The 11,545-nt window shown below is 40.1% G+C and overlaps 1 protein-coding gene across 1 annotated transcript; it reads left to right on the plus strand.

The window, feature by feature from the left end:
• The first annotated feature begins 10,803 nt into the window (after positions 1 to 10,803).
• LOC146607731 (uncharacterized) lies at positions 10,804 to 11,303 on the plus strand. Its single transcript, XM_085347319.1, has 2 exons — positions 10,804 to 10,984; positions 11,086 to 11,303. The coding sequence occupies exons 1-2, from the start codon at positions 10,804 to 10,806 to the stop codon at positions 11,301 to 11,303; spliced, it is 399 nt and encodes a 132-aa protein (XP_085203445.1).
• The last annotated feature ends 242 nt before the right edge of the window (positions 11,304 to 11,545 follow it).

Genomic DNA, 11,545 nt, shown 5'->3' on the forward strand with positions numbered 1-11,545 from the left:
CAGGTAAGTGGATTTTGTCATAGTTTCGTTTTCTTTTGTTCAAAATTATGTATAATGTGAAATGCTTGCTTACATTACTAGTAATTAAACGTAATATTTATTATCAATGTTGTAAAGAAAGTTTGTTTATTTCGTTATACTTAATTCAAACAAATTTTGATTTTTGAAAGTTGAACATGGAAATGAAGATAAACCAAATGATTCCTGCAAGTGGGAAAATATTGTGTAAGTCATAGACTGTATATAAAAGAAGGACGTATGTCGCTTCCAAATCTGAAAGGTGAAGCTGAAGTATTCTTTAAGTCATAGTCAATACGGAATGGTTTTGACTTTGTAAATTGTGGTCCCATTTAAAGTAAAAACAAAAACAAGTGACGACATATCAACCCCATTTCTGTTTCCAGTTCTCTACTGTATTGATTGAGGTCGTCATCTTTTATTTTACTGGTTGTAATGCTTTGTGTCTCTTTTCTTTAAATTAGAGTTCTGAACCTTAAAACTGACCAATTTCCAGCCTCTTGTGCAATTTATGTGCAGCATGTTTTCAAGCAAAGTTTTTAGAAACCTTCAGAAAGTGTTAACTTTAAGTTTAAGATCACGACATTTTCATAGCAATCAATCCAAACCACGGAGTATTTTAATGACTAACCTTGTGTAGTGGACAGTGTTGGGGAGTAACGGAATACATGTACTCGCGTTACGTATTTAAAATACAAAATATGAGTAACTGTATTCCTTTACAGTTACCGTTTAAAATGGTGGTATTCAGAATACAGCGGTCTTTTCTTGTTTCATATGTTAGGCTATGCCCTCTCTATTTTTGGTAATTCCACGCTGGTGGAAACCCAAACAAAACACGCATTAAGAGGCTCTAATGCCTCGGTCTCAATCTCGCGGCCCATTTATAGAATGTAGCCTTATGGGCATTGTAGCCCAGTTGTAAGTAAGCTATTAAGACTCAGCTGTACACTGTGTTCGTGTTTTTCTCAGAAACCATAAGTTCCGTTGGAGCAGCCTTTCAACGCCTCTCTCTGTCTCTCGTTAACAAAGTTGACCAAGACAACAAAGTAAAGCTAGTTTTTGTTTTTTTTTTTTTTTTTTTTTTTTTTTTTTTTTTCTAAATGACATCAGAAACAGCAGTATGCGACATTACGTGATGGCAGAGCTTCAGTTCATCCTTTGTCATTTTTTTTTTTTTTTTTTTTTTTTTTTTAATAAATAGGACAGGGGGAATGAATGAGAGAGAGAGGGGGAGAGAAAGAAAGAAAACCAAAGGGGAGAAGAGACGGTGAGAAGGGGGGGGAAGAGAGACAAAAAAAAAAAAAAACTCCTGGGTCACCTGTATGGAGAAAAAAAAAACAAACAAACAAACAAACAAACAGAGGAGACAGCAAACAACAAAGAGCAACATAATAATAGAGAAAACAAAGCACCATCACAATAAACTAGCTAGTCATAGATATCAGTATTTACTAAGTAATAAACAATATTGTGCAGCACGCAAGATAGACAGCGCACAGTGTGCTTTGAGGCAGCAGCCAAGAAAGCTTTAGTCCGTGTCTGTGAATACCCATGTGTGCATACCTGTGTGGATCAGCATGCTTGCATTCCAAAGGTTTCTCCATGTAATGATCTGCTAGGGAGTGTGGGGGGGCCTCAGCCCCGTCCTCCAGGGTGTGAAGCGGGTATGGAGGAGATCAAAACTCCAGACATCCAGAGGCCCCCAGAACACAAAAGACCATGGAAGACCAACAGAGGGGCAGCCGCGCCACTGTTCCAGTAAGAGCTGAGGAGAGTCCCAGATGAGGGCTCACTCAGCAGCCGCGGAGCAGAAGCCAGGGGGGGTTGCAGTGACGCGCCCGTGAGCTCCGCCGGCCCCCAGCTGCGCCTGAGTGACCGAGCCCTAGGCCGAGAGGCCGGGGGCACCCCACCTCCAAAGGGGGCCCGAGCGAGCCCCAGGCCCCAGGCCCCGACAAGCGGCCGCCAAGGAGTGAGCCGGTGTGTACCCGGACGCCCACCCCCAGACACAAAGAACCACCAACACACCGACACCTGAGGGAGTCCGCCACCGGCAGGGGAAGTGGTGGTGGGTGGAGATAGGCCTCCAAACCTTGGAGGGCCTGAGGTGTCCCCAGAGAGGTGGCGTCTGATACCCAACCTGACATATAGACACAGACATACAGGCACACACAGACACAAACATCCATTCCCACCCTCATGCTCTCATATGCACTCACTCCACACTCAACCAACGTGGAGACAGACATAAAGAGACGCTGTACACACAATCACACTCCCCAAGCGTACTCTACAATCCGGGTCTAGGTACCCTTGCCCCTGGAGGGGGGAATTGCACCCAGACCCAGGTGGTGTTACCCTTTTCCCTGCGGTGGGGAGAGGCAGACCACCCCGACTCCGCAGCAGCAGGGAGGCCCCACACCCCAGACCGCAGTCGGACGGCCAACTCCTCCTACTAGCCCTCCCGCTCCAGCAGGCCGCAGAGAATGGGGGTGGGAGAAGACTCCAAACCTCCCTCCACCCGCTCATTGTAGTGTTGATGCATATGTGTTCTAAGGTGCAATTAAAACCCAGGAGGGCATGGAGCTACCTGCCAAGGAGCAGCAGGTAAGCGCATAGTCCCTCCTGCTAACCCTCAATGACTAAGTGTATTTAAAATTGAGAGGTGGGCAACGACGTCAGGGGTGAGGTATACACCCTGATGGTGATTTGGACTCCGTGATTGTGCCCACCCCCAAGATCCTATATGTATGTGTAATGAGAGTGTGAATAATGTGAATGTCTAAGATGTGGGATAAAATTGAGGCAGAGGCAGCCAGAAGGGGACAGGGGGGGGGGGTAGCCTCCTCTGCACCCTGGTGACATACCCCCACTCCAAGGCCCTGCATGTGTGGGTGGTTGTGGAGGAGCGGGAAGAGGGAGGCAGCTGGAGATGGGGAGGGAAGGAAGGGAGGGGCAGGTCTCAATCTCGCGGCCCATTTATAGAATGTAGCCTTATGGGCATTGTAGCCCAGTTGTAAGTAAGCTATTAAGACTCAGCTGTACACTGTGTTCGTGTTTTTCTCAGAAACCATAAGTTCCGTTGGAGCAGCCTTTCAACGCCTCTCTCTGTCTCTCGTTAACAAAGTTGACCAAGACAACAAAGTAAAGCTAGTTTTTGGCCACGAGCCCGACACGGAACCCGACCTATTAACCAGAGGTCCCTTTAATAGAGCTGCTGTTTTATATACGCGCGGAACAGTTTTCTATACGAGATTACTGCAAAAAGTGCAGCCTTACCTAATGTCCACCCTATTGTTACTCATTTTGGATTAATATTTAAAGATCTAGTTGGTATTGGTATGGCGAGTATCCTTCAGTAATAGTAATAAATCACACAGCAATAGTACATTCATGTAGTTGTAAAAAGAATGATAATGTATTATGTAATCCAAAGTATTCAGAATACCTTACTCTCATTGAGTAACATAACGGAATACGTTACAAAATATGTTTTGGGGCATGTATTCTGTAATCTGTAGTGGAATACATTTTAAAAGTAACCTTCCCAACACTGGTTGTGGATGGACAACGCGTTCTCATCCCAACGCGTAAAATACAGACAAGTCATCTGCATTTTACGCTTTGGGAATGGGTTGGAATAAATCTATAAATGTGTTGAAAATAATAAACCTAAGAAAGCATTATCCTGATCACTCTGGAAAACACCATGTGATGGCCACAACATGAAACTATTTTATTGTTGAATTATCAGTGATACTTTCATGTGTTTGTGTTGGAATGGACGTCTGGAGCCTCTGCTCTAAGCGTCTCTTACCACTTACCTTGAAAAGAAGATGACCTATACAAGTTATCGCAGGTCCTGAAAAAAAAAATCAGGAGCTTCAGGGGAGAATTTTAATCATTTATTGGGTAAAAACAACAGAAACACACAGTGCACAAAAGCAGAGTAATTTCTGGCAGACTTTCACAGTTTCCCTGGAGAAAGAGACAGTTCCCTGGTGATGTTCCTTAAGGATAAATCTCAGAGCTCAGAGGGAGCTTGTATCAGCAGAGGAAAGTGGAGAACCAAAAGCATTCAGCTATAATGCCAGAGTAGGATCATGTATAAAAACATTCCTGATTTGATGTATATTTTAAGAGGTTTTGGCACATACCTGCATTTTCTTTTAATGGTGTATTTCAACAGGTGTAGTGGATCTCTTTATGTCCTAAGATTACAAAGATTCCTCTTTACTGTATTTTGCTTTGAGATGAGAGTTCTGTTTCTGGTATCTAATAAAGAGATACAGTAAGTCTGGATCTCAAGAGAGTGCACCAGCAAAAGGTAATGGGCACTCAGTTATATGGCACATTAGCAGGTCCAGCACAGGTATTATCATCCATCAAAACAGACAGCCGTCTTATATTTCTGTGATTGTTTTTCATGAAAGAAGAAGTGTTGCCGAGCAGATGGATTGCTAAAATGTTTATGTAATGTGGTTTCCAGGTTTGACCAATGAAAGACTGTTTTAGTGTTTAATGACTCCCATTCAGTGCTGGTGTTAAAATGTTAATAAAACATGTTTTTCTGTAACTGTGCAGTTTACTGGGCACAAAAATGAACCATTACCGAAATCTCTGTCTATTTAAAGTACACCATAATGTTAATGTAGTGTAAAAGTGTACTTATCTCTCCTGGACTTCAATTTGCTTCATCAGCGTGGACTATAGGTAGCCAAGGACTGCTCGTCTACATGCAGAGATTGTCTGTTGCCAGATGGAGGCAGAGTTCAAAGTATGTGATACAACCAGCCTGTGGGCTACTTTTGCTTGGGCTGTTGGTCCATTAGCCAGAAATGGACGGCAGCAAAGTTATAACATACAAAGAGCTGAAATGAATTAGAGCATGTAAAACAATGAAAGGTGAACAATTAAGAATGTGCTCGGAGTAGAACCGCTGCTTCTCCCTGTCAAAAAGAGCCTGTTGAGGTGGTTGAAGACCGGTTGCCTTACTTTAAAGGTTGGCAGGAGATGCCAATGTAGTCCTATAGTCTGCTGGAGATATGTTATAACTCATCTGGCCTGGGAATGTGAGGATTCCCCCCCAGGAAGAACTTGAAATTGTTGCTGGGGAGAACAACATCTGCAATACTCTTCTTTGTCTGCTACCACCATTAGCAGGAGATAATGGGTGTATGAAAATACTATTCATTTAAAAAAAATAAATCAAAACGTAGTGGTCGTTTAGTTATCCAGCACGTTAGCAGGTGAAGCACAAGCATCCTCATCCATAACAACAGACTGCTCTTAATACTCCTATATTTCTGTGATTGTATGTAATGATCACAGAAATATATGTAACAACATATTTAGACATTAGATAGACAGTTTATTTCGACTTTTCTAGATGTGTGTAATGTGGTTTCCAGATTTGTCCAACAAAAGGACATAATGACTAAGACTGCTGTAGCATTAAAGATTCCCATTCAGTGCTGTGCTTCAAATGTTAATAAAATTGTTAATAAAATCAATGTTTCTGCAACTGTGCAGTTTACTGGGCACAAAAATGAAAAATAACTGCAATCTCAGCCTTTTGACGTACACCATAATATTAATGTAATGTCTTATCTTCTCTCTCATGGGCTCAATTTGGTTTTCTGTTTGGTAGCGAAAAATCAAAGTATGTGCTCTGCTGCTCTTTCTTGGGCTGTTGTTCAAGGCTGGTTGCCTGACTTTAAAGGTTTTGCAACTGGGAAGAGACGCCAGCGTAGACAGACCTATGCTATTTTCTATTATTATTTATTTGAGTTACACTTTTTAGAAAAAAATATAAAGCTCTCTAATCAAAACTTAACTGTTTTTCAGTGGCACAAACACAACCTATCCAATTCTGAACTTTTGATATGATTTATATGGAGGAGGGGAGGAAGTTGCTCTTGATTTAAAAGATTTTAAAAAAAGAAAGAAGATCCTATAGTTGAATGAGATACATTGATGCTCTGGGAGACTTGTTCTCCCATTACAATCAACATACAAAATATGCCCTACTTCTATACCAAGCTGTTTTAGTATTGTTATAGCATTTAAAAGATATTTCTTTTCCCCTTTTATTAGACCTTATGATATTTAGAACAAATACAATGAGTTAAGCCTTAAGTTATTCTTTAACTCCAGTTACAAAAATTTTGTGACACTGTAAACTATAAATAAAAACAGAGTGGTTTGCAATAGTAGGTAAAAAAATATGGGAACTGAAGACACCAGCTGCTGAACTTTTGGGAGAGAAATGTTGTTCCATTCTGATGTGAAACATATGAACTGCATGAGGCTACAAGATCTGGACTGCAGGTAGACCATTTAGCACCTGGACTCTTCCACTACAAAGCCATGCTGTTGTACTGTAACAGATGCAGTTTGCAGTTTAGCAATGAACTGGCGAAAAATGCAAGGACTTCCCCGAGAAAGACATGGAAGCATATGTTGCTATAAAACCCATATGTACTTTACAGGATTAATGGTGTCTTTTCAAATGTGCAATAAATACAATATAATTATGCCTGTTTTAATGCCATGCCACCTGATGGCCTGAAAATCACAGGAATTCAATACTGATTTCTGGCCTAATTTTTTCCACACAGAGATTTCTCGAGATCTGTGGAGAAATCCATAGATATTTCTTTTCGATGATAACATGAATGACATATTAAAAAAGGTTTGAATTTTTACACTGAGCAATATTATTCTGAAATTATTCCATAACTTGACATGCAGTTTTTTGTAGATTGGTGAACCTTTGCCCATCTTTATTTCTGAAACTCTCTCTGCCTTTCAGTGGTATTTAAACTTTTTCCAACCCACATATAGAAATTTTTATCACCAAGAGTAAACGAAAGCTTGGGGTGAATTTAAACAAACAAGCTTAGCACTCTTTTTTGCTTCCATTCATAAATCATATTCATGCATTCAATGTATCACTTCATGGTGTAAGTTAAACAGCATTTACTATATTTAAAAAATAAATAAATAATTAAGTAATAAGTAACACGCAGCAGCTACACCAGCAAGGATCCCAACAGTGAATCATCGGCCTCCATCTCATTAATAACATCCTCTTCTGACACACAAACTCTCTCCGTGTCCTCCATCACAGCATCCATAAATCTTCTTCTTTTTCTTCCTTCGACTCCATCTTCTCCATCCTTGTATGAATGTGAAACTTTGATATGTTAATAACACAAATAACTACTTTCAGCTGGTGCCTTATTTTCTAAGGGGTCGCCACAGCAGGTGAATCTACATGTTTGATTTGGCACAGATTTTACACTGGATGCATCTCCTGATGCAACCCTCTGATTTACCTGGGCTTGGGATCAGCACTAGGAGTACACAAGCTTTTGACCCGTTCTCCTCCTGCTCTCAAACCAGGGATCTTTTTCATGTTAGGCAAATGTATTATTAGAGGTGGAGGCTTCAATATAGAGTATCTTAATCTGTCATTCTTGCAATACAATTACACTAAACAGTAGGAGTGCTCCCTGCCAGATCAGCCTATTTTTAATCCATGTTTTTTGCTTTGTTGTCCGTGCCTTCAGACCCCACGTGAGAGTCTGAGAACCACTGCTTTAAATGCATATACTGTTTGCCAAAGCTCAGAGGGCTTCTACTGAAGAAGCCGATTGTATGAAAGGGCTGCAATTGTTTATCTTCATCGGCACAATGAAATTCAGCACATATCGTGGGATGTGTTTGGGTACATTTAAGCACTGAACCTACAATAAAACCACCATACACTTCCCTTCATAAAACCTCCCAGATGGTTTAATCATTCAGTATTTTGTGATTTGAAGTGTTTGAGAATTTCCTGAGATTATTTTATACATGCCATATGGGGAATTATTTCTGGAGCAGCATTTATAATAACATGCTGGTATAGCTTAAAATTACATAACAGATGGTGTGCATCACTGCAAGTGACTTTTATGTAAATGTGATGACTAATGTTTTCAAGTTGTGCCTGCATGTGAAATGAGGTGGTGAAACACAGTGGCCCTTCTATGTCTCAGTCTCTGATGTGGATATTTTTTAGAAGCAACTTCTAACAAATGGGATTGTTGAGAGCAGATTTAGGTGGATAAGTATGGCAGGATTAGCAAAGGCCATTTCTGTTCAGAGTCACAAATTAAGTCACAATTACTAGGCTAAAATTAGATTGTGAAATGCAGAAGGGTAATTATGGGATTCTATGTAGTAAGTAAACAGTAACTAGAAAGTAAATAAACAATATCTCTATTTTAATTAATAAAACCATTATTTAAAGTGTCCTCGCTGTGTTCACAGTTCTTTATACAAATGAATATTACTAATTACCATGCGCTCATTTGATCAATTCTGACATTGTCTCTGTCTCTCTTTCAGATATAAAAGCAAATCCACAAAGACAGATCTGGCTTATCCATCCATTTGCTTCCCTTTATCCAGTTCATGTTAATGTTGAGCAGGCTGTGATTCTGTGTGCATTTTTTGAACGCTTTCAAGAGCACAAGGGTTCATTGTTGATCAAAGTACACCAGCTTATTCACTGACATTTTAACACAGTGACCTATTATGAGTCACTTGTCTAACTCGGTTGGCCTGAGGGAAGAAGTTTTTTTTTTTCTACTTGAAAAACATCCAAGAGTTTATATTTTTCAGAGTGGCAATGTGTTCTTGTTATAATAAATATAAATGTGACTCATTCAATGGTATCTCTTGTTTTATTACTTTGTAACTGAGTCACACAGCTAATAAATTAAGGCTTGTTAAATGTGAAGAAAAAACAAACAAATAAACAAGCACACAGCTGAAACCCAGTCACAATGTTTGATTAGTTCACATCTAATGGAGATTTATTCATTAAAACACTGTTATCAAAATGCACGTCTGATCCTAATTCTGAAAAGATGCTGGTTGTACATTACAGCACTGGTGTTTCATGAGGCTCACGGTTTGTGTTTAAAAATAAATCTTTTGTTAGTATCTATGCATGTAGCCACCCTGGAGGAAATCGTTGACTTTAGAGAAAGTCACACTACAAAATGAGAAAAGAAGCTTTGGAAAGCTTGTGAGGTAGGATAATCCATGCAGAGAAATGTGGCAAAGTAATAAAAGCTCAGGATGAAACAAATTTTACATTTTATATTGATTAAGAAGTAACCTGCATTTATTTCTAATCACTGCAATCAGTAGCTACTGATCATTTCTGCTTGGTTCCAGAGAAAGATGCTTGTAGTGTTTGTAGCACTACCTTTAATCCTACACTGTTCCTTTCTCCCAATACAATGTCAGTAACCCAAATGATAAAAATACTCAGGCCACTGCAAATTATTTTTTTTACACTGGCTTTAAGAGTCGTTATTTTAAACTTAATGGGTAAAATGAACAAATCAATCACCTTTATGGATTAGACGTGCAAAGCATTACCATTTACTAACATTTTTACCAGCTGACAATCTGGAAAATCCTCTTATTCACTTTCCTACAGACAATTAGACGACAAGATCAATACTAAAACTATGTCTTTCCATTAAATACAGAAGACAGCAAGCCTAATTTAGCACAGAGTCGAGGCACATTGGGAAACCACTAGCACGGCCCTGTCACGGGTTCACAAAAATAGGATGCTATACAAGAAGCCTCATATACAACATGAGGTTTTTTAATAGAGCTATTGAAAGAAGGTGAATCAAGGGAGTGTATGAGATTTGTTCTATGACTGACTGGTTGATTTGGTTTGTGCATGCTTAGAATTGCATGTAAAGTAAAAGCCTATTTCTTTCTCTACAGGTAGAGTCTAAAAAGATATACTCTCTAAGGAAAGCCCTTTCCAAGGGCTGTACATACTTGCCCTGTTTCTTCTAGACTTTAAGATCAGGAGACAGCTTGTATTTAATTCAATTCAGTTCAATTCAGTTGTATTTATATAGCGCCAAATCACAACAACAGTTTCCTCAAAGTGCTTTATATTTAAGGTAAAGACTGTACAATAATACAAAGAAAAAATACAATCATATGAGCCCCTATGAGCAAGTTGGTGACAGTGGGAAGGAAAAACGAAATTTTAACAGGAACCAGGCTCAGGGACCGGTTGGGGATTAGGGGAGAAAGACAGGACAAAGACATGAAAGTATTATCAAAATACAAAAAAAAAATTAGGTTAAATAGACACTAATGTTTAGAGTCAATAATAAAACAAGACTTGCAGCTTCTGTATGAGCTTCTTTCTTCATGGTGTTTTACCAAGCTGCCTACTACCAAACACTAGGCTTACATGATATGTTATTAACTGCCTTTTTCTGTCACCTAATAACAGTGCAACAATTATTCTTTAGTAAAGAAAGATGTTTCAGTTGTTTATTCCCATTAAAAACTGCAGGGTTTTAATGACTGGCTGTGAAATTATTATTTTTTTCTTTATGACTGTTTGGAGCCGGTCTTATGACTTGGAGTTTGTAACGGTGTGTACTGAGAGATGCTGTTTTCAGATGACTTCTGGGTATGTACTGAGGTTTGGGCCTATAAAAAGCCAAATGTTACCAGCAGCGCCTTTAAACTGCAAACAAAGCAGTCTTTTATGTGCTTCCACAGCAGAAAGAGAAGTTTATGCTTTTCAGAGGCTTTAAGAGTAGTGCTTCATTGGATGATCAAAACAGTTTTATAGCCATCATCCTTGCGTCTTGTCTTCGCTAAGGTTTCTGGCCGTTCAGTTGTCTTCATTTTTTCTGTGTTCAGTTTTGGGTCTTGCCATTTAGACTTTTAGCCCTCAACATGAGTAAGTGTCACAGTGAACTGACTCAGAAGGAGCAGGAGATGCTGAAAATTCGGCGGGACAGCGACACAAAGGCGGCCGAACTTGTCAAGATGGAGAGGATGCTCCAGCAGACCAAGAATCTGCTGGACAAGAAGACGGAGTCTGGTTCGAAGAGCTTGGGATACCAGGAGAACATGGGTGAGTGTTACAAACAAGGCTTTCTAACTTCATATTTTCACTTACAAACATTCTCGCTGCTGATCGCAGTCAGTGACATCGTTTTATGTTGCTTGCCTCAGTGGAGGACCTGGAGGAAAAGGTGCGCTCCAGCAGACGATACAGGAGAAACTCCCTCCATCACACGCAGATGCTGGAGAGCCAGATGAAAACTGTGAAAGGTGAGCTGGTGGGCACCCTGGACCACCTTCAGGAGCTGAGGAATGTCCTACGGCGTTCACAGCAGAAGGCAGAAGAACGCAAGGCTGCAATGGAGAAGCTGGCTGCAGGGCTCAGGTGAAGAACCTTGACCGCAATAAACCTGAAATCCTACATCTTGTCAGAAAGGCTGTGCAGAATTCACATCTAACGAGATGGCACCAGTGAAATCATAGAGGAAGAAAGTCCTTTCACTGTTTTTTCCCATCTCAGCAGTGAGGCTGTAAATCTTCATCATTTGGACTTGAATCATGAATATGTTTCAACTACTCTTCCTTCGCTTTTTCATTAATCTCAGTAAGTCTCATAGCAATATAGTGAATT

The sequence above is a fragment of the Diplotaxodon limnothrissa genome, linkage group LG23, assembly GCF_057381915.1.
Source record: "Diplotaxodon limnothrissa isolate DT_005_m linkage group LG23, D_limnothrissa_male_GT1.1, whole genome shotgun sequence".
Taxonomy (NCBI): Eukaryota; Metazoa; Chordata; class Actinopteri; order Cichliformes; family Cichlidae; genus Diplotaxodon; species Diplotaxodon limnothrissa.